The sequence below is a fragment of the Heterocephalus glaber genome, unplaced genomic scaffold, assembly GCF_053883595.1.
Source record: "Heterocephalus glaber isolate CG9 unplaced genomic scaffold, H.glaber_assembly_v1.0 deba00000347, whole genome shotgun sequence".
Classification (NCBI taxonomy): Eukaryota; Metazoa; Chordata; class Mammalia; order Rodentia; family Bathyergidae; genus Heterocephalus; species Heterocephalus glaber.
In genome coordinates, this window is record NW_028258143.1 from 49,686,926 (window position 1) to 49,710,230 (window position 23,305).

Here is a 23,305-nt window from a genome sequence, read left to right on the forward strand (position 1 = left end):
TATAGTGGTGCATCTAATCCTAGCACTCAGGAGACTGAGGCAGGAGGATCACTGTGAGTTTGAGGCCATCCTGGGCTATATAGTGAGTTCATGGCCAACTTGAACTACATAGTGAGACTCCATCTCCAAAAACCAAACCAACCAAACAAACACTGTATGAAAGCAATCCAAATGAGAACAAAAGTACTTTTAACCTATAGACTAATGTTAAAAATTAATTGAGCCAGGCATCATAGGGTACACTGGTAATCCCAGCACTTGAAGGCTGAAGCAGGAGGATCACTATGAGTTCAAGGTCAGCCTGGGCTACATACATAGTGAGCTCAAAGCTAGCCTGGAATAATACCCAAAACCAAAACAAAGTAAAACAACAACAACAAAACAAAAAGAAAACAAAAACAAACAAAATGAACATAATTAAAACATAGTCTTTCTGGAAAGAAGGGAAAGGAAAAAATGATGAGAAATGGAAAAAATGGAAATAAAGTCTTTGTAAATAGGGAAGGGTGGAGGGTGTGAAGGGAGGGCTAGGAATGAGGAAAAAATAAGAACCAAGATGCATTATATAAAGGTACAATTCCCAATGAAAAAAAAACAAAAAACAAAAAACATAGTCTTTCTTTTTGGTACCGGGGCTCGAACTTGGGTCCTTGCGCTTGCGAGGCAGGTGGCAGAACTACTGAGCTAAATCCCTGGCCCAACGGGATCTTTTTAAGTCATAGAAAATCTGGATTTTAGTGACAGTTGTACAAGTATGAAAATTGACCTAGCATCATTGAATTCTACTCTAAAAATAGATGAAATTATTCCTCAATAAAACTGTTACATACATATTACCTATTGTTTGATATGAGTGAAATGACTAAGTTCTGTCCAGGAAAAAAATTTGATTGCCTTTAGCTTTTAAAATCAATATGGCAGGATCTTAAACTTACTTCTCAGGATTTTGGGGCTTCTATCATTTGGAGCTAGGAAGTCTGAGATTTTTCTTTTCTTTCAATGCATTTGTGCAACATAAAACTTCTTCTAAGTTACCTATCCCTCAAATCACTCTGTGGTGTCATGGGGAATTCCTGCAGTGATCATGCTTCCACTCAAGAAAGCCAGGTTAAAACTCAGCAGATAACTCTGTACTCATTCAAATGCTATACTCACAAGATTACAACATGTAAGCATACTACCATTGCTTTACTGAAGACATTGAGTAAATAGTGATATAACATACGGCCGTTACAGATAGCAACAAAATAACACCTAAGATCTCTCTATTGGAAGAGATAAAACCCAAGCTTGACCTAGTTTAAGTAAAAAAGAGGATCATATTTGATCACACACACAGTTAAGGAAAGGGGGAGATGTATCTGGATACCTCTCCATCTTTGTTCTGAGTATAAGCTCCACTCTCCCCCAAACAGCCCCTGTGCGTGGACTTCTCCCAACTCCAGATTCCTAACAACTCTGAAAGACAAAGGTGCTCTTCTTTAGGAGCTCCACTTAAATCTTTGGTGGAGAACTCTGGCCCACCCAGCTGGTAGCCCATGCCACCTCTGTTTCTAGAAGGGAGAGATGGAAATAGTTACTGAGAACATAAACATACAAGATGCTTGGAGTAGTATTAGCTTCCAAATTTCTGACTAGCTTCCAGTTAGAGATCGTATCTTCTCCACGTGTAGGAGAAGTTCACCAATTCTAATGACAATTGTTGCCATTCATGCTGTAAGTAACATTGTACCTACTATGTACAAGGCATTCTGCCAGGTGATCATATTTAAGATTCACAACCCTGACAGGTTATTATTTTCCTATTTTACAAGCAGTGGTGATACTCTTCATTCATAGTCTTTAAAAGATAAGCAAGAACCTTGGGAGAAAAAGAATTCATTGCTCCTGCTTGTGCCTTGTCTGCATTCCTCCTTTTCTCTTTTAAAAATAACTCAGCCCTTTAAAAGTTGGCTATACTTTTTCTTTGGACCTTAGTGGGAGGGGTAGGGGAAAGGAAAGAAGGGAAAGGAATAAATATAAGAACAGGAAAAAATGGAAACAAAATCTTTGTAAGTAGGGAGGAGTGGAGGGGTTGAAGGGAGGCCAGGAGAATGGGGAAAAAAATAAGAACCAAGACATATTATGTAAAGGTACAAATTCCCAATAATGAATATCAGCATATTGTATACCTAAAATGTATCAATAAAATTAATACATGTTTTAAAAGTTTGCTATACTGAATTGCAACTATATTAACTGCAATTCTCTCATTCATTTCATATTGAAACAAGGACATTTTTAGTAAGTTTCTCAACTCATGCTTTAGGAATATTTTTGGGAAAAAACATGATAGTATATCAAGGTTTTGACCTATATTGATTCCTCTACAGACTGGTCTGTGCAACATTTTTATTGCTTAACAGCTTTCTGGAATCTTTTTTAGCATGTTGTCCTAATTTTTTTCCCTCTCTTAAAACAAAACAAACCAAACAAAAAGGAAAGCAAAACAAACCCTAGGAAAGTTTCTTTCTCTGCATCTCTACTAAAACCCAAGAGATTTCCATCTTGCCTCACTCAGAAATGGCTAATTAGCTCATGAAGTGTTGGTTGGGCTGCTACCAGTTGCTTCCTTCTGAGCTGAGTATAGTCTTGGGAACACAACAGACATGTTGCCTGCTGTGTGTTTTGGGGGACATAAGCCACTTACTTTTGCTTCCTCTCGTAGTACCTACTTCATAGAATTATTGAGAGGATAGAAAGAAATAGCATATAAAGAACAGGGAAATACAAGCTATCCAAGAAGCGTTATCTATTTTAATTATATTCCATTTAGCAAATACTGTGTCAGACAAATGTTTGAGCACATACAGACAATGATAAAGAACTCATTCTTTGCCTCCAAGAAATTTACCAATTAACAGTGTGGTATCTCATCAAGTAAGTGTGATATCTCATCAAGTAAACTGGAGCCCCGCCCCCACAACTTTTTAAGAAAGTAAGTGACATGGGGAGACATTGCCACAATAGGGTATGGGTAAGAAGTACGAATAACAAGGACCAACAGGAAGGGGTTGATAAAAACACTGAATAAGACAGTAAACAAGACAGGCTGGTGGCTGTGGTAGGATGATTGCTTGAATTCAGAGTTTAAGACCAGTCTGGGCCTTGCAGTGAGATCTCATTAAAAACAAAACAAAACAGGGCCAGGGATTTAGCTCAGTGGTTCTGCCGCTTGCCTCGCCAACTCAAGGATTCAAATTCAATCCCTGGTAGCAAAAAACAAAACAAAACACCAAGACAAACAAAACAGTGAACATGCCCAGTGGTCTTTTATTTTTTTTGGTGCCAGGGATCGAACTTACCTTGCCTTTCGCTTGTGGGGCAGGCAGCGGCACCATTGAGCTAAATTCCCGGCCCTACCCAATGGTCTCTTTAATATAGTAAACTTGGAGTACTATCAGGAAATAAGGATGGAAATGTAAATGTATAAGATTGGAAACAACAAAAAGTATGTATTTCATTTATTTATTTATTTTTTGGTGCTAGGGTCAAACTCAGGGCCTGGCTCACGATAGGCAAGCACTCTTCCACTGAGCTACACCGGCAGCCCCTGTGATTGAGTTTTCTAAAATTAGAAACATTAGAAGATTAACCTGGAAATAATGTGAGGTTAAGAACTGACGAGGGAGGTAAGCAGAGGCTGTTTCAATAATAGTCATTCAGTAGAAGCTAAGGCTTAGGTTACAGAATCAGCATCTCAAAACGAAATGCAGAAGAGTTAAGATGTGTTATATGAACCTATACCAACTCCTCACGATTAATATATTCACTATGTACTTCAAACGTGCACTAATAGAAATACAAAAAAAATGAAAAAAAACTCAGACGCCCAAAACACAGCTGCAAGATATTGTGTATAATTCTTTTTTTCTGTACTGGGGATCGAACTCGGGTCCTTACACTTGTTGTGTATAATTCTTACAGTCCTTCTTTCAGTAGTGCTGAAGTTTGAAAGCTGAGAGCCGGGAGGCGGGGTCAAGAGCACGGAGGCGGGGTCAGGCTGGCGGGAGGGGCGGGAACAGGCGCCGGAGCCCCAGGGGGCGTGTCCGGGGCGGGGCCGCGGGCAGAGGTGCCCGCAGCCCCGGGGTATCGCGAGAGTTGGGCGGGCCGAGCCGAGGCGTCGCAGCAGTCAATTCCCCCACCCTCCTGGGAGGAGCCGCCGGCCCTGGGCTCTCGGAATTCTGAGCTCTCATCATGGCGGCGGCCGCGGCGGCCGTCGGGGGGCCGCAGCCGCCCCAGCCCGAGCTGCCCGCGCAGGGGCTGGCCCTCGACAAGGCGGCCACTGCGGCGCACCTGAAGGCGGCCCTCAGCCGGCCGGACAACCGCGCAGGTGCCGAGGAGCTGCAAGCGCTGCTGGAGCGGGTGCTGAGCGCCGAGCGGCCGCTGGCTGAGGCTGCAGGCGGCGAGGGGGCGGTGGGCGGCGGCGGGGGCGGCCCGGGCACGGCCGAGGAGGAGGCCCTGGAGTGGTGCAAGTGCCTGCTGGCTGGCGGCGGCGGCTACGAGGAGTTCTGCGCGGCGGTGCGGGCCTACGACCCCGCGGCGCTGTGCGGCCTGGTGTGGACTGCCAACTTCGTGGCCTACCGCTGCCGGACGTGCGGCATCTCCCCCTGCATGTCGCTGTGCGCCGAGTGCTTCCACCAGGGCGACCACACCGGACACGACTTCAACATGTTCCGCAGCCAGGCCGGGGGCGCCTGCGACTGCGGGGACAGCAACGTGATGCGGGAGAGCGGGTGAGCGGGGCCCTCCCGGGCGAGGCGACTCCGCCGGGCGGGGGACACGCAGGCGGCTCAGACTCAGTTGCGGGGCGCAGGGTGGGAGCCGACCCCGAGCTGTCAAGCGACGCGCTTGGGGGAGGGCTCAGCTGCACCAGGATGGAGGTGACTGAGCTGTCAGGGCTGGGAAGGGGCGGGGAGGAGGGGAGAACATGTGTCGGGAGCTGGGCTGTGGATTTTCAGGGGGCCCCGGGCGGGAGAGTGAGAGGCAGGGAAGACCCAGCGCGCGAGGTAGGAAGGGAGGACACTGGCAGAGTCTGTTGTGAAGCTGTCAGTTGTGTACTTGTTGAGAAAGGCTGGAAAGCTGCCTGCCTGGTTGTTGAGACTTAGGAAGTGATTTGGACTGGGAGGCGGGTCGTTTTGGGAACTGAGTGGGGCCGAAGGACGATGAGAGTTGGGGAGGTGGTCTTGGAACCGCAGGAAAGGACACTTGGGCAAAAGGCTTCTGAACTGCCTGGGGGTCTGTGAGGGAAGGAGCTCCTCTGCTGAGGGGGGTTGCGGGAGGAGGGAAGGGGAGGGGCCTGCATGAAAAGTGGCTGTTGAGCTGTCAGTGGAGTATTTGGTGTGCCTGAGTGACATCTAGAATTGGGCTACTGAGCAGTCAGTTACAGAATACTCTTCATACCAGAAGAACAAACAGGACACTGAGCGAATTAGCAATCAAATGTTAGGTCTTCTCCAGATCAGGGCACTTTAATCACTGCCTAGTATGGGATCACCTGACTTGGCAAATGCATCCAACAAGAGCTTGCAGTTTTAACAGGACAGATGCATCAGGTGTTGGGATTTACAACAAAAGACAACATTCAAAGTGTGCAGTGAGTTAAAAGAGTTGGGGGCCGGGGATTTGATCAGTGGTTCCGCTGCCTGCCTCGCAAGCGCAAGGTCGCGAGTTCGATCCCTGGTACCAAAAAAAAAAAAAAAAAGTTGGTACATGTCGAATCTTGGTTTGGGACATGATGTCAGTGTCAGGGAAAGTCCTGAGCAAAAAAGAAAGAACTTTGTGAAAAAGTGGTAGTAGTTTAAAGAACATTAGTAAATCCAGTTATTTTTTAATTTTTTATAATGATAGAGTATATAAATTTTTAAAGAAATGGGTAGTTTCTTCATCTTTTTGGAGTACTTGTGCTGTTATTCTAAAATGTTTTTACTTATTATGTTCAATAAGTAAGGCATTTTGAATATTTAAAATGAATGAGATGTTGACCTACCCTTTAATCTACTCTGCTAGTGTAGAAGGTGATACAGTCTTTAAATAGCAGTCTGGAAGTTAAAGGAAGGAGAGGAGGCTTCTGTGTACAGGGAATAAGAAAATGGCTTTAGAAGTGAGGTATTTTGCTAATAACAGTATGCAGCTAGCATTTGAGATCTGGAAATGTATGCCTGACACTTTAAAAATAAAGTTTAGCATTTGAAAAATATTGAATAAAATACTTATATAGCTAAAAAAGCCCCAATATTATAATAAAAATACACAGTTTGAAATTTCCCTATCTGCTCAGTTATTTATTTTCTCTTAGTGCAGGACAAGGAAGGTTAGCTGTTTCCTAATTTTGTTGTTTCTTTTTATGTAAAAGGTAACATACTTTGCACTGCTCTGTTATCTTGTTTTTCACTTTTCATATCAGTGTCCTCATTGTGTTCTCTAAAAGCTGTTATATGGGGACCGGGGATTTAGCTCAGTGGTTCTGCTGCCTGCCTCACAAGCACAAGGTACTGAGTTTGATCCCCGGTACCAAAAAAAAAAAAAAAAAGCTGTTATGTGGTATTCCATGTCATGAATTTGCCACCCTTATTTAATAAACTTTTCTGATGGGTATTTAGGTTTCCAGTATAAAATGGAAAAACTGGTATGCCTATCTTTTCACACCTGTGCAAGAATATCAGTGGGGTAAATTCTTAAAAGTGGGCTTTCTAAATTGTCTTCCATATGCTTATTACTAAGCAGCCTTATTATAACAACCTTATTAACAGTGTTATTAAAACTCTGAACTTTTTATTTATTTATTTGGTTAAAAGCAGTCAAATGTAACTGCTTTCCATGATTTAGCTCATTTAATCTTCAAGAATTTTGAGATAGCTGGTTTTATAGAAGAGGAAAGTAGAGCACAGAATTTAAAAATTTGGGCCAGCAATGGTGGGGGACACCCATAATCTCAGTACTCGAAGGCTGAGGCAGGAGGATTGCTTTTACTTGGAGGCCAGCCTGGGGTCCGTGGTGAGTTTGAGGCCAGCCTGAACAACATAGTGAGACCCTGCCTCAAAAAAAAAAAAAAAAAATTTGTTCAAGAGCTGGGCATAGTTGCTCATGTTTGTAATCTCAGCTACTGAGAGAGGCTGAGGTAGGAGAATCATAAGTTCAAAGTCAGTCTGGGCAACATAGCAAGAATGTATCTAAGAATAAAATAAAGTGCTGTAGTGCAGCACTCCTTGGATTTTATCTCTAGTACTTCAAACTAACACCCCCCCACCCCCCCACCCCCCGCGCCATGCACAAACAAAAAACTTGCTGAAGATCACACAGGTAATAAGGTAGGTGTGCTAGCTCTAGTGCCTGACTTCATAACCATTTCTTCTGCCTCTACTAAATAACACCCCCCCCCCCACCTTTTCCATGATCCTAGGAATCAGCGCTCTACCTCTGAGCTACATCCCCAACCCTGTCAGTGAGGTTGTTAGGGCATCCAGTCTGTAGATAGTCCATCTCCTAGTATCATGATATTTGCCTTTACTGAAGTTCCAGTAGAGCTCAATTTCTCCCACTGTGGCTGTCCTTTATGAATTGATACATAGTATTTAATCATTTATAGTCTCTTTCTGAAAAACAGAGCTATTTCCTTGTATGTGCCAGAATTGCCATGTCCAGTTTCTTAAGGGGCAAGGGTTGAACAAGAAATGCTGTTGTGGACATGTGATTATTCTGAAGTTTTTGCAACTCCTTGAATTGGATAGAATAATTCTGGGCTACACACCTAACCCACTGCCTTAAAGAAAGATATGGGTAATGTTGGCCAGCAGAACAGATTAAATTCTGCCTGTGGAATCTTTTTAGAATTGGAAATTAGTAAGTTATAATGATGTTCCTGATAAACAGACTATACTCTCCTGGCATGTACAAAATTAATTTAACTTTTCTCAGTTTTTCATATTAAAAATACCCCTTTAGGTTGCTAAAAACAGAAGATGTTTTTATTTGGGGGGTATTCTAATGTCCATAAAAGTTCGTAAATTCCATTAGTCGGTTTCACAGGAGGGATTCCATTTTTTTTCCTTTGTATTTTGTGGTTACACCTGTTTTTATTGATGGAGTGATTTTTTTTTTCAGTACTAACATTTGTACCCAAGGTCTTCTTTCATACTATGCAAAGACCTTATGACTGAGCTATACCCCCCAGCCCTTTATCTGTGGAGTTGGTAAAAAGATATCTTGCTATGGCTTAATCTGTATTATTATTTAATTTTCTTTCTTTTTTTTTTTTTGGTTAAATTCTTTTATTGGTACATTTTAGGTATACAACACAATTACATTTCTCATTGGGAATTGTACCTTTACATAATGCATCTTGGTTCTTATTTTTTCCCCATTCCTAGCCTTCCTTTCACCCCCTCCACCCTTCCCTATTTATAAAGGCTTTATTTCCATTTTTTCCATTTCTCAGCATTTTTCCTTTCCCGTCTTTCCTTTCCCCTGCCGCTCCCACTACCCCTACCCCTTTGGACCTTTTCTTCCTATTTTGCATTATCGATTATTCATTCTAATCATTGGTACATTTTAGGTATACGGTATAATGACATTCATCATTGGAAATTTGCACCTTTACCTAATCTCTCTTGGTTCTTATTTTTCACCCTTGCCCAACCCTCCCTTCAAGGCCTCCATTCCTCCCTATTTACAAAGATTTTGTTCCTATTTTTCCATTTTCTCATACTAATCCCATTCCCTTCTATCCTTCCCCTTTGCCCCTTTTCTTCCTATTTCACATGACCTATTATACATTTAGTCCTTATTTACACTTTCAGTTTCTCACACCAGAGAAACTGTTCGGTATTTACACATGTGTGTCCTATTTATTTCACTTAAGAGTATCACCTCAATGTACATCCACTTAGCTATAAATGTCTCTAATTTCTCATTTTTTATGGCTGAGTAGTACTCCATTTTATAAAAAAACCACATTTTCTTTGTCCATTCTCCAGTTGATTGATGGGCATTTGGGCTGTTTCCAAGTTTTAGCTATCACAAACTGTGCTGCTATGAACATGGGCACACATATATCACTGTGGTATGATTCTTTTAATTCTTTGGGGAAGATCCCCAGCAGTGGAATAGCTGGGTCAAATGGGACTTCCAGTCCTAGTTCTTTGAGGTATCTCCATACTGATTTCCACAGTGCTTGCACCAGTCTACACTCCCACCAGCAGTGGAGCAGGGTTCCTCTTTCCCCACAGCCCCGCCAGCATTTGTTACTGGTTGATTTCATGATAGCAGCCATTCTTTCTGGAGTGAGGTGGAATCTCAGTGTTGTTTTCATTTGCATCTCTTGAATGACCAGTGATGTTGAACATTTTTTCATGTATTTATTTGCTATTTCTACTTCTTTGTGTGAGAAATGTCTGTTCATTTCAGATGCCCATTTTTGGATTGGGTCTTTAAATTTGGGAGGTCTGATCTTTTTCAGTTCTTTATAGATTCGAGATAGTAGACCTTTGTCTGAGGAAGAGCAGCTGAAGATTTTTTCCCACATTGTGGATTGTCTCTTCACACTGCTGGTGGTTTCTCTTGCTGTGCAGAAGCTTTTTAATAAGAAGAGGTCCCACTTGCTGATTCTTTGTGCTAGTTCACGGGCAACTGAGGTTTTGTTCATAAAATCTTTTCCTACACCGATGTCTTCAAGAGTTCTACCTAACCTCTGTTTCAACTAGTTCAGAGTTTCTATTTTAATATTTAGATCTTTAATCCATTTTGATTTTAGTTTAGTGCATGGTGAGAGATATAGGTCTAGTTTTAATCTTTGGCAACTTGAAACCCAATTTCTCCAGCACCACTTATTAAAAAGGCTATCTTTCCTCCAGTGAGGGTGTTTGGCTTCTTTGTCGAAGATGAGATGGCTGAGTGTGTCTGGCGTTGTTTCTGCATCTTCTAATCTGTTCCACTGGTCCTCAGGTCTGTTTCTTTGCCAGTACCATGCTGTTTTTATCACAGTAGCTTTGTAATATAGTTTCAAGTTGGGGATTTTGATACCCCCTGCCATGTCTCTGTTACCTAGAATTGCTTTTGCTATTCTAGGTCTCTTCTTGTTCCAAATGAATTTTTGGATTGTTTTCTCAAGGTCCATGAAGTATGCTGCTGGGATAGCAATTGGAATTGCATTAAATCTATATAGCAGTTTTGGAAGTATGGCCATTTTCACTATATTAATCCTTTCTACCCAGGAGCAGGAGATGTCTGTCCATTTTCTGGTATCATCTTCAATCTCTCTTCTCAGAGTGCCATAGTTTTCAGAGAAGAGGTCTTTGATTTCTTTCATTAGGTTGATTCCTAGGTATTTCAGTTATTTGGTTGCTATTGTGAAAGGAATTATTTGCCCTATTTCTCTCTCAGTGAGTCTGTCATTGGTGTAGAGGAAAGCTATTGATTTTTGTGTGTTGATCTTGTAACCAGCTACTTGACTGAATTTGGTTATTAAGTCTAGAAGACTTTTGGTGGAGTTCTTGGGGGTCTTCTATATAGAGTATCATGTCATCTGCAAATAATGACAATTTGACTTCTTCATTTCCTATCTTTATTCCTTTTATTTCTTTCTCTTGTCTAATTGCTGTGGCTAATGTTTCCAGAACTATATTGAACAAGAGTGGTGATAGTGGACATCCTTGCCTTGTTCCTGATTTTAATGGGAAGGATTTCAGTTTTTTCCATTTAGTATGATATTGGCTGTTGGTTTTTCATAGATGGCTTTTATCAGTTTGAGGTAGAGACCATCTATTCCAATTTTTTGTAGGGTTTTTATCATAAATGCATGTTGGATTTTGTCAAATGCTTTTTCTGCGTCTATGGAGATAATCATATGGTTTTTGTCCTTGGCTCTATTGATATAGTGTATTACATTGATTGCTTTGTGTATATTGAACCATCCCTGCATCCCTGGGATGAATCCCACTTGATCAGGGTGTATGATCTTCTTGATGATCTTCTGCATTCTATTTGCCAGTATCTTAGTAAGGATTTTTGCATCTATGTTCATGAGTGAGATTGGCCTATGGTTCTCCTTTTCTGTTGGGTCTTTCTCTGCTTTGGGGATCAAGGTGATGCTTGCTTCCAGGAATGAATTTGGGAGTATTGCTTCCCTTTCAATTTCATTGAAGAGTTGAAACAGTAGTGGCAGCAATTCCTCTCTAAATGTCTTGTAGAATTCAGCAGTGAAGCCATCAGGGCCCGGGCTTTTCTTAGTTGATAAGTTTTTAATTACATTTTCAATTTCATTGGTTGATATTGGGTTGTTTAGAATTTTTAGGTCATCTTTGTTCAACTTTGGTAATTCATATGTATCTAGGAATCTGTCCATTTCTTCTGTGTTTTCCTTCTTATTGGCGTATAGGTTCTGGAAGTAGGTATTGATGATCGTCTGGATTTCTGCTGGGTCTGTTGTCATTTCACCCTTTTCATTCTTAATTGCATGGATTTGGGCCTTTTCTTTCCTTTTTCTGACAAGGTTGACTAAAGGTTTGTCAATTTTGTTGATTCTTTCGAAGAACCAACTCTTGGCTTCACTGATTTTTTGTATCATTCTCTTAGTCTCCATTGCATTGATTTCTCCTCTGATCTTTATAATTTCTTCCCTTGTATGAGCTTTGGGGTTGACCTGCTCTTGTTTTTCTAGAAGCTTGAGGTTCAGCATCAGGTTGTTTAATTGGGCTGGTTCTGTTTTCCTAATATGCATATTCTTTGCTATGAATTTCCCTCGTAAGACTGCTTTCATTGTGTCCCATAGATTCCGATATGTTGTAATTGTCATTGTCATTTAATTGAAGGAACTGTCTGATTTCTTCTTTAATTTCCTCTATGATCCATTGGTTATTGAGAAGTGTGTTGTTCAATTTCCACGTGTTTATGAAGTTTTTGCAGTTTCTTTTGCTATGGATCTCCAATTTCATCCCACTGTAGTCTGATAATATACAGGGGATAACTTCAATTCTTTTGCACTTACTTAAACATGTTCTGTGTGTGAGTATGTGGTCTATTTTGGAGAATGACCCATGTGCAGCTGAGAAGAATGTGTATTCTGATTTTGTGGGGTGGAAGACTCTGGAAACATCTGTTAAGTTCATTTGTTCAGGAGTTTGATTGAGTTCTAGTATTTCATTACTTATTTTTAGTCTAGTTGATCTATCTATTTGTGACAGTGGGGTGTTGAGGTCCCCCGCTACAATTGTATTAGTGCATATATGACTTTTCATGTCCGTTAGTATTTGTTTTATATAGTTGGGTGCACTAGTGTTTGGTGCATAGATATTTATGATTGTCATCTCTTCCTCTTGGATTCTTCCCTTTACAAGAATGTAGTGTCCTCCTGTGTCTGTCTTAATCAGTGTTGGTTTGAAGTCTGCTTGATCTGCAAAGAGGATTGCTACTCTTGGTTTTTATCGGGTTCCCGTCACATGGAGTATTGTTTTCCACCCTTTAACTTTCAGTCTATGAGTTTCCTTTTGAATGAAGTGTGTTTCTTGTATGCAGCATATTGTTGGATTTTGCTTCTTGACCCATTCTGCCAGTCTGTTTTTTTTGTTTGGTGAATTGAGACCATTAACATTGATGGTTATAACTGAAACGTATTGACTTGTCATTGGCATGACTTTTTCTTTTTGTTGGGTTCTCCCCCTTTACATTTAATTTCTTGTGGTGCCAGATGGCTTCATTCTGCTTTGCTTCCTGGGGTTGTGATCCTCAATGTCTGTTCCTAAGATATTGTGTAAAATTCTTTGGAGTGCTGGTTTGGTATTCCTGAAGTTCCTAAGATGCTCTTTGTCATGAAAGTATCTTATTTCTCCATCCATTTTGAACGATAGTTTTGCAGGGTCCATCAATCTGGGTTGGAGGCTGTTTTCTTTTAGGGTTTGGAATATGTCACTCCAAGCTCTTCTTGCCTTGATGGTTTGTGTTGAGAAGTCTGCTGTGATTTTCATGGGCTTTCCTTTGTATGTGATTTGTTTCTTTTCTCTAACTGCTTGTAGAACTTTGTTCTTCTGTTGAGTTTCTGGAATCTTAACAATTATATGCCTATGTGTAGTTTTTTTTTGATCAAGGCTATTTGGAGTCCTATATGCCTCACTTATCTGTATGTCAAGTTCTTTTCCCCTGGTTGGGAAGTTTTCTGCCATTACTTCTGTGAAGAGTTTTTTTTATGTCATCTGCACTCTCTCCTGTTTCTTCATTGACTCCAATCAGTCTTATGGTATTCTTCTTTGAATCATCTAGCAGCTGCTGGATTGATTTCTTGTGTTCCCTTATAATTTTGAAGCAATTTTTCTTTTCCTGGTCATTAATTGCAATCTTATCTTCTATATGTGCAATTCTGTCCTCACACTGGCTCATTCTGCTTTGTAGACTTTCAGTGGAGTTTTTCATCTCCTAGAAATCTATTTGTATCTGTTTTATGGATTCCTTTTGTTTCCTATGTTGGGATTCCATCATGTTCCTGAGTTCCTCTCTAGGTTTATTAATCATGTCTTGCAGTAGGAGCACAATCTCTGCTGTTATCTGAGAAATTATTTCTGATTTCATTTTTTCCAGATCCCTTTTTGTTGCCAGTTCAGTGGGTCCAGGTGGTTGAGTATCAGAGTGTTCCATCTCATTTCCCTTTGGGGTTGCTCTAGGTGATCTGGAAGTCTGGTTTTGAGACTTATGTACGTGTTTTCTCATTTCGATTGGGGGGGTGGGGGGTGCTGCTGGTGCCTGTGAGGATCACCTCCTTGAGCTGGGAGAGGTGGGACAGGGGCTGGGAGCAGAGGTAGGGATGGTGGCCCAGAAGCCCCTTCCTCTGGGCTGGGAGCAGCGGGAGGGATGGTGGCTGGGAAGCCCCTTCCTCTGGACCAGGAGCAGTGGGACCGCGGCTCAGAAGCCCCTACCTCTGGGCCAGGGGTGGCGGTACCCAGTACCGTTGTCTGGTAGTCTGGTGTCCTCTGCTTCTTTGTAGTGTGGAATGAGGTGGCTCCCTGTCTGCAGCGGGCCGACCGGGCGTGTTCTGCGGGACTCGTGACCTTGATAGGGTGTCCGTAGACCTGCCTGTTTTCAGGGGGCTGATTCAGCGTGTCTAGTATTTAATTTTCAAGCTTGTAGTTATAGAAATATAGTGAGGATTGAGTTATTTAGTAGTAGTAGTGTTGGTATAATCAATGTAATGATATTAGTAGATACACGAAGGTAAAAAGAAAACAATTGAGGATTCATTTGTGAGATGAGGTCATGAAGATTATGGAAACTATCATAACTATGTATAACAACATAGTTCCTTTTTTTTTTTTCTGTCGTGAATGCAACCCAGGCCTCACACATATTAGACAAGTGCTGTCCCAGTGAACTACACTCCCAGAGATAAACAACATAGTTTTGCCACTAGTGAGTAAGTACAATCATTGTCACAAATGCTTGATACACAGATAAACTAAAAACAAAATGACACAAAGCAAAACAAAACAATGTGATGGAAAATCTAAAATAATGTCTGAGTGGCTAGGCTTGGGGTCTGATGGGATAATAACCAGAAGTAAGAAGTTATTTCTTTATTAAAAAAAATTTTTTTTGGAATCCACTGTGTAACCCAGGGTGGCCTCGTACTTGTGGCGATCCTCTGCCTCAGCCTCCTGTGTTGGGATTACAGGCGTGTGCCACCAGGCCCGGCTGAGAATTGAGATTTTTAAACATTTAGTTCTCAAATTCTGATGCAGAGCTTGACTATTTTCATATCCTATCCAGTATTATAGATTTTGTTTTGTGTCTTTACTGATTCTTCCTTACGAATTCTAAATTCCTTAAGAAATAGAGACTCCAGAGGCGAACATTATCTTTTGCATTTAGTAGATGCTCAGGAAATGTTGATTTAAATTGGGGTATACCTGAATAGTTGCCCTAACATTACATTGCTTTAGTTATTTAGGAGGTGGCGTTGATTATTAAATGTATAAAAGCTTTTTTTTTTTTTGGTATCGAGGATTGAACTTGGGTCCTTGTGCTTGCGGGGCAGGGAGCGGAACCACTGAGCTAAATCCCTGGCCCCAAAAGCTTTTATTTATTTTTTTCCCAGAATGCTTCAGGGAAAATTTTATTCTTTTTTAATTAAAAAATGTATATTAGTTATTACAGAAAAATAAGTGGATCAAGTAAAAAGGTTCCTTTCTCCATCTCACTCAATTACATATTTTCCTTACTTTTTTGGGCTTAGTTATGCATTTAAAAAGATGTTAGTTACAATGTTAGTTAACATCATTAAATGTTTTTTTGTGGGAGGCTTTTAGGTGTTTTGCTCTGTGACAGTGCTAGCAATGGAAGGTAGTGAGTGGTTAGAGTGACATTCTTTTTTGTACCTTGCTCTTTTCCCTTAACGTATTTATTGGATACTGTCTCATATTAGTGCACATAGAACTGTTTCATTTTTTTAAACATAACTTGATATTGCACTGCCTTTTCATATTTTTGTATTGTACTGTTGTTTACATAGTCAGTTTCTTACCCATAGACATTTACGTTATTTCCAGGTTGGGGCTATTGTAAACATTGTTGTAGTTAGTATTCCTGTATACACTTCACTGTGTATATGTGTGAGCATATGTGTGAGGATAAATTTTGCAGAAGTTAGATTTCAGTTAAAGAAAAGATGCACTTTAAACTTCAATAGATTCCTTCAAAGAAATTAATTTACACTCTTACTAACAGTGTATGGATTTATTTCTTTTCATCCTGGCCAATGTATGTGATATTACCAGTGCCTTGCCTTGCCTTGCCTTCTCTCTTCTCTTCTCTTCTCTTCTCTTCTCTTCTCTTCTCTTCTCTTCTCTTCTCTTCTCTTCTTTTCTCATAGGACTGTTTTTGTTTTTCACAGAAAACTCAGCGTGTACACTCACCTAGCTTAGTGGCAAGTTCTATAGTTTTTGCCTTTTCCAACTAGGCAGTGTGAGTTACAGATTTTGGACCCAGATCGTTGCCTCCCCAGTGATGGTGGATCTCATATCTGTCATAGTGAGGGGTCTGGACAGCTCTCGCCACTTTAACCAGAGCTCCTTTGTCACTTGAGTTAACCTTTGTGAAGGCAGTGGTGGCACACATGGACTTGTGGAATAGATGTCCCAGCGAGCCACTAGGCAGGAAGAAAGATGGCTCGTTCAGTGGGACCTATGCCATGTGCAGTCACCAGTAGCTGAGCCTTCTTGCTCTCTACCAGGGTGCTGACAATATTAACCCCTGCAAGTGGGCTCTTAGCCGCAGAATCTCCTTTGTTGGCAGCTTTTGTCTCAGCTCAGGCCAACAGTCTCTGCTTCTGCTCTTCTTTTTTTTCTGGCCTGTACTTATGGGCCTGCTTATGCAGTTGAGTAGCTGTTTGGTTGTTCAAGGGTGGGTGGACCGGTTAATTGCAGGAGGCTCTTTGCAGCTGCAGCTGGTTATAGCAGGACCATTTGACAAAGCAAGCAAGGTCCCTTTTGAGCTGGATATCCTGTCCGGCGCTAAAATTGTTAGGCTTTTCCTCAAACACGATTTACCACCTTCTTGACTTCTTACTTTTTTGTGACAGCAGCAGAAGAGGCCACCATTCTCTTTGCCTTCTTTTCTTTCAGCATCTTGGATGTCTGGAGGAGAGGGCTCAGTGTTCCTGCTCTCTGTTAATCTCATAAGTGAAATGTGATATTTATCTATTGCACCCCACTTCCTCACAGACTGGAGTATTATGAAGCAAATATTAGGTATCTTGTAATTTAATTTATAAATTTGAAATATATATTTCATTAAAGAGATGTGAACTCTAATGGGAAACATTAACTGAGAGATGAATGGGTGAATAAACAAAATGGGATCAGCTGGGGATTTAGCTCAGTGGTTCCGCCTCCTGCCTCGCAAGTGCAAGGTCCCGAGTTTGATCCCCGGTACCAAAAAAAAAAACCCCCCAAAAACCAAAATGGAATCACACACACACACACACACACACACACACACACACACAATGAATATATATAATTATATTTGTATGGATTACATTTGGAGTTTTCTTCCCTAAAACCTGAGATTTTTCTCTACAGTTATATGCATTTAACTTACAACTCACCAATTCATAAAAAGGAACTCAACAGTTCTATTGTTAAGCTTGGAGGAAGAAGAGCTGGATCAATTTTACCTTTCTTTTTCTGTGTTCATTGTACTTTTTTCAGTGCTAATTTACAGAAATAGTGTGGACATAAGATTCTACAGTGGCACCTTGGTTCACAAACTTTTTTTGTTTGTGACAATTTGGTTCACAAAAGGATTTGGCAAAATTTTGTTTTTGTTTGCAAACTACATCGGGTGACAAACATGACTGTGGCATCTTTCCTGTTCAAACACAAATGCCATCTTTTCCAAAATCGTGGAACAAATTAAGTTTGTGAATTGAGATACCACTGTACTTAATGGTAGTAATTTCCAGTCATCTTCATTGTGATGAAGTTTACAACAGAGCAATTTGGAAGTCTTATTATATGGTATTTATTTTATCTTTTATAAGAATTTATAAAATTCTTCAACGATTTTAAATTATGAAACAATTTGAATATACAGAAAAATAAATAATACAACAGATATTGACATTAATTGATGTTAACCTTTTGGTATGTTTGCTTTAGAGTTGCTTTCAACAAGAAAACTAAAGCCTAACCTTGTTTTCTTTCCCTGGAGATTACCATTATCCTGATATATCTGTGTCATATCCATACATGTTTTTGTACTGTACCTAAACTGCATAGAAACAATACATATATAATTTTATATTGTATGAATTTTTTTTTACAGTTTCCCTTTTTCACTTAACATGTTGCTAACATAGACAAGTTCATTAATTTATAGCTACTTCTAAATATACAATATTGCAGATAAGCCACAGTTAATCTGTTTCTTTGCTGAACAATTTAAATTCCTAACTTTTAAAGTTGCTTCTGAAGGGCTATGTGAACATCCTTACATATGTCTCCTTGTACAGAAGGATTAGAATTTCTTTAGGGTAGATTCCCAGGAGAGGAATTGCTGGGCTATAATGTTTTATTCTGTAGTATTACTGGATAGTTAATAATTGGACTCCAGTGGTTGACATAGTTTACTCTCAATTATATTGCCATCTGGAATCTGATTTCCTTTTTTTCTATCAAAAGTTGATGTTATGTATGTAAATTATACTTTTTTGCCAATCTTTAAAAAAATTTTTTTTGTTGTTAGTAAACAGAGCATAGTTTTATGTGTTTTAGGGACAGTTGGGCTTTTTCCTTTGTGGAATCCTGGTTAGTTCCTGTGAGAATGGGAGCAAACTGGTCTCCTCTGGCTCTCTGTCTTGCCATGTGATCTCTTTCGCCTGTGCTTCCACCATTGTTATCCCATCTGTTCAGCCTAACAGATGGGGCTATCTGATTTTGGACATTCATCCTTCAAAACTGAGCTAAATAAATCACTTTTCTTGATAAAGTCCTAGCTTCAGGCACTTTGTTATAGCAACAGAAAATGAACTGAGTGTTATAAAGTTTTAAAATAAAAATGTAGTTTTTCTCCTTACAGTTTGTATTATTTATATAATTTTTAAAAAGCCTTATGTTTAAAAAAACAAGCTTATGTGACTTCTAAAAGATTTAAGGTTTTGTATTTCATATTTAGATCTTCAATTAATCTGGAATATATATTTACATATAGCATGAGACTGAAATCTAATTTTATCGTTTTCAGTATGAAGATACAGTTGTTCTAGCACTTTTAGTGAATATTTTTCTTCCATTAATCTATATTGTGATCTCTGTCCTAATAGCAGCTTCCTATGTGTGTCCTAAGCTCTCTGTTTTTTGTTTTGTTTTGGTTTGGGTTTTTTTTTGCTTTTTGAGACAGGGTCTCGCTATATAGTTCAGGCTGGCCTTGAGCTCACTAGTCAAATCTGGCCTCAAACCTGCAGTAATCCTCCTGACTCAGCCTCTGGAGTGCTGGGATTATAGGCATGTAGCACCATTCCCGGGTACTTTTTGTGGTTTTTTTGGTACTGGGGATCGAACTCGGGACCTTGCACTTTCAAGGCAGGCACCGGAACCACTAAGCTAAATCCCTGGCCCTACTTTTTGTTTTTGAGACAGGGTTTTCTGATGGAATTCTTTTTTTTTGGTACCGGTGATCAAATTTGGGACCTTGCGCTTGTGAGACAGATGGCGGAACCACTGAGCTAAATCCGCGGCCTAGCTCTCTGTTGTATTGATGTCTTTTGCAACAATATCATACTACTTTTATTATTACTATTATTTTATTTATTTTTATTTATATATTAATTGGTACATTTTAGGTATACAATACATTTACATTTATCATTGGGTGTTTGTACCTGAACATGATGTATCTTAGTTCTTATTTTTTCCCCATTACCTATGCGCCCTTCACCCCCACCACCCTTCTCTATTTACATAGACTTTGTTTCCATTTTTTTTTTCTTATAATTTTTCCTTTCCCCTTCCCCTCCCACCACCCCTACACCTTTGGACCTTTTCCTGTTTCAAATTATCAGTTATTCATTTTAATCATTTTCATCCTTATACTACTTTTATTATTTATTTATTTATTTATTTATTTTGGTACTGGCGATTGAACTTGGGACCTTGCGCTTGCAAGGCAGGTGATGGAACCACTGAGCTAAATCCCTGGCAACTACTTTTATTATTATTATTATTATTATTATTTTATTTATTTATTTTATTTTGTTACCAGGGATTGAACTCGGGACCTTGCACCTGTGAGGCAGGCGGTGGAACCACTGAGCTAAATCTCCAGCCATTACTTTAATTATTTTAACATTAAAAGAATGATATGGCAGAATTTCCGTATTATAACTCTTGAAAAGTATTTTGACTATTTTTGGTCCCTAAATCCTTCATTTGAATTCCAGCTGGTCAGGTTCTATGGAAAACTCCTGTTAGATATTGATTGGAATCACATTAATTTGAGGAAGTTGCCAAAGGAGGCATATACAGTAATATTCACTGTCACACTGAAGTAGGGAAAAATTTGAAACAATGAGATTAGTGAGCTGTGGTTTAATCATGGAATTGAATGCAGGATGTATAAATTGTCATCTGTATTAGTCTGTTTGTGTTGCTATAACAAAATACTTGAGACTGAGTAATTTATAAAGAACAGAAATTTACTTCTTACAATCTGGAGGCTGTGAAGCCCAAGATCGAGGTGCTAGCATTTGACATCTGGTGAGAATCTTCTTGCTGCACCCTCACGTGGCAGAATGGATGAAATGGGCAAAGAGGGCCTAGATTAGTTTCTCTAGCCATTTTAAAAGGCAGAGCCATCATAACTTAACCACTTCCCCAAAGGCCCTACTTCTTAATACCACCACAATGGGGACTAAGTTTCAACATGAATTTTGGAGGCAATATACATTCAGACCATACCATTTTACTGTAGCTTTGTGAAACTTACATGCTTCTCACTACAAAATAAATGTATTCTATGCCAATAGCCTCAGCAATGTTAACTTGTTCTGGCACCAACTCAAAAGTCTAAAAATCCAGAATTCTCATCTGGATATCATCTGAATCATACTTTAATGAGACTTTAAAGGTATGTTTCATCCTGTGGCAAATTCCTCTCTGGATGAGAATCTGTGAAGGCTAACAAGTTATGTGCTTTTAACATACAATGAAAGGACAGACAGGACATTTCATTCCTAAAGAGAAATAGTCAAGAAGGAAAGAGTAACAGGTCCCAAGTCCAAAACTCACTCAGCAAGGCAAGCAGCTTTAAGCTAAGGCTTGAGAATGATCTTTGACTCCTTGTTTTGCTTTCTGGGATAGGGATTAGGTCCCCAAGGCCCTTGGCAGCCTAACCTCTCTCTTCCCGTTAGCTTTGCTGTCCTCTTTTTTTTTTTTTTTTAATTATTAAATTCTTTTATTGGTACGTTGTAGGTATACAACACAATTACATTTGTCATTGGGAATTGTACCTTTACATGATGCATCTTGGTTCTTATTTTTTCCCCATTCCTAGCCCTCCACCCCCTCCACCCTTCCCTATTTACAAAGACTTTATTTCCATTTTTTCCATTTCTCGTCATTTTTTCCTTTCCCTTCTTTCCTTTCCCCTGTGCCTCCCACTACCCCTACCCCTTTGGACCTTTTATTCCTATTTTACATTATCGATTATTCATTCTAATAATTGGTACATTTTAGGTATACAATATAATGACATTCATCATTGGAAATTTGCACCTTTACATAGTCTCTCTTGGTTGTTTTTCACCCTTGCCCAGCCCTCCCTTCAACCCCTCCAGCCCTCTGTATTTACAAAAATTTTGTTCCTATTTTTCTATTTTCTCATATTAATCCCATTCCCTTCTATCCTTTCCCCTAGCCCTCCCACTTCCTTCCCCTTTGCCCCTTTTCTTCCTATTTCACATTACCTATTATACATTTGGTCCTTATTTACACTTTCAGTTTCTCACACCAGAGAAACTATTCAGTATTTACACATCTGTGTCCTATTTATTTCATTTAAGAGTATTGCCTCAATGTGCATCCACTTAGCTATAAATGTCTCTAATTTCTCATTTTTTATGGCTGAGTAGTACTCCATTTTATAAAAAAACCACATTTTCTTTGTCCATTCTCCAGTTGATTGATGGGCATTTGGGCTGTTTCCAAGTTTTAGCTATCACAAACTGTGCTGCTATGAACATGGGCACACATATATCACTGTGGTATGATTCTTTTAATTCTTTGGGGAAGATCCCCAGCAGTGGAATAGCGGGGTCAAATGGGATTTCCAGTCCTAGTTTTTTCAGGTATCTCCATACTGATTTCCACAGTGCTTGCACCAGTCTACACTCCCACCAGCAGTGGAGCAGGGTTCCTCTTTCCCCACAGCCCCGCCAGCATTTGTTACTGGTTGATTTCATGATAGCAGCCATTCTTTCTGGAGTGAGGTGGAATCTCAGTGTTGTTTTCATTTGCATCTCTTGAATGACCAGTGATGTTGAACATTTTTTCATGTATTTATTTGCTATTTCTACTTCTTTGTGTGAGAAATGTCTGTTCATTTCAGATGCCCATTTTTGGATTGGGTCTTTAAATTTGGGAGGTCTGATCTTTTTCAGTTCTTTATAGATTCGAGATAGTAGACCTTTGTCTGAGGAAGAGCAGCTGAAGATTTTTTCCCACATTGTGGATTGTCTCTTCACACTGCTGGTGGTTTCTCTTGCTGTGCAGAAGCTTTTTAATAAGAAGAGGTCCCACTTGCTGATTCTTTGTGCTAGTTCACGGGCAACTGAGGTTTTGTTCATAAAATCTTTTCCTACACCGATGTCTTCAAGAGTTCTACCTAACCTCTGTTTCAACTAGTTCAGAGTTTCTATTTTAATATTTAGATCTTTAATCCATTTTGATTTTAGTTTAGTGCATGGTGAGAGATATAGGTCTAGTTTTAATCTTTGGCAAGTTGAAGCCCAATTTTTCCAGCACCATTTATTAATGAGGCTATCTTTCTTCCAGTGAGGGTGTTTGGCTTCTTTGTCGAAGATGAGATGGCTGAGTGTGTCTGGCGTTGTTTCTGCATCTTCTAATCTGTTCCACTGGTCCTCAGGCCTGTTTCTTTGCCAGTACCATGCTGTTTTTATCACAGTAGCTTTGTAGTATAGTTGCAGGTTGGGGATTGTGATACCCCCTGCCATGTCTCTGTTACCTAGAATTGCTTTTGCTATTCTGGGTCTCTTCTTTTTCCAAATGAATTTTTGGATTGTTTTCTCAAGGTCCATGAAGTATGCTGCTGGGATCTCAATTGGAATTGCATTGAATCTATATAGCAGTTTTGGAAGTATGGCCATTTTCACTATATTAATCCTTCCTGCCCAGGAGCAGGGGATGTCTGTCCATTTTCTGGTATCATCTTCAATCTCTCTTTTCAGAGTGCCATAGTTTTCAGAGAAGAGGTCTTTGATTTCTTTTGTTAGGATGATTCCTAGGTATTTCAGCTTTTTGGATGCTATTGTGAAAGGAATTATTTGCCCTATTTCTCTCTCAGTGAGTCTGTCATTGGTGTAGAGGAAAGCTATTGATTTTTGTGTGTTGACCTTGTAACCAGCTACTTGACTGAATTTGGTTATTAAGTCTAGAAGGCTTTTGGTGGAGTTCTTGGGGGTCTTCTTTATAGAGTATCATGTCATCTGCAAATAATGACAATTTGACTTCTTCATTTCCTATCTTTATTCCTTTTATTTCTTTCTCTTGTC

At 39.8% G+C, this 23,305-nt stretch overlaps 1 protein-coding gene and 1 pseudogene across 7 annotated transcripts in view; one reads left to right on the top strand and one right to left on the bottom strand.

Annotated features, from left to right (window-relative positions):
* The first annotated feature begins 4,210 nt into the window (after window positions 1–4,210).
* Ubr3 (ubiquitin protein ligase E3 component n-recognin 3) overlaps window positions 4,211–23,305 on the top strand; it is a 217,801-nt gene continuing 198,706 nt past the window's right edge. For 3 of the 7 annotated variants that reach the window (XM_087200090.1, XM_087200096.1, XM_087200104.1), the window contains exon 1: window positions 4,213–4,775. In XM_087200090.1, coding sequence (XP_087056216.1) covers window positions 4,237–4,775 — 539 coding nt within the window. In that variant the 5' untranslated portion in view covers window positions 4,213–4,236. Of the gene's footprint in view, window positions 4,776–23,305 lie in introns of all 7 variants that reach the window. The other 4 variants (XM_087200084.1, XM_087200107.1, XM_087200088.1 and 1 more) reach the window with 3 other exon arrangements.
* On the bottom strand, window positions 15,916–16,714 carry LOC110344443 (large ribosomal subunit protein eL8 pseudogene; annotated as a pseudogene).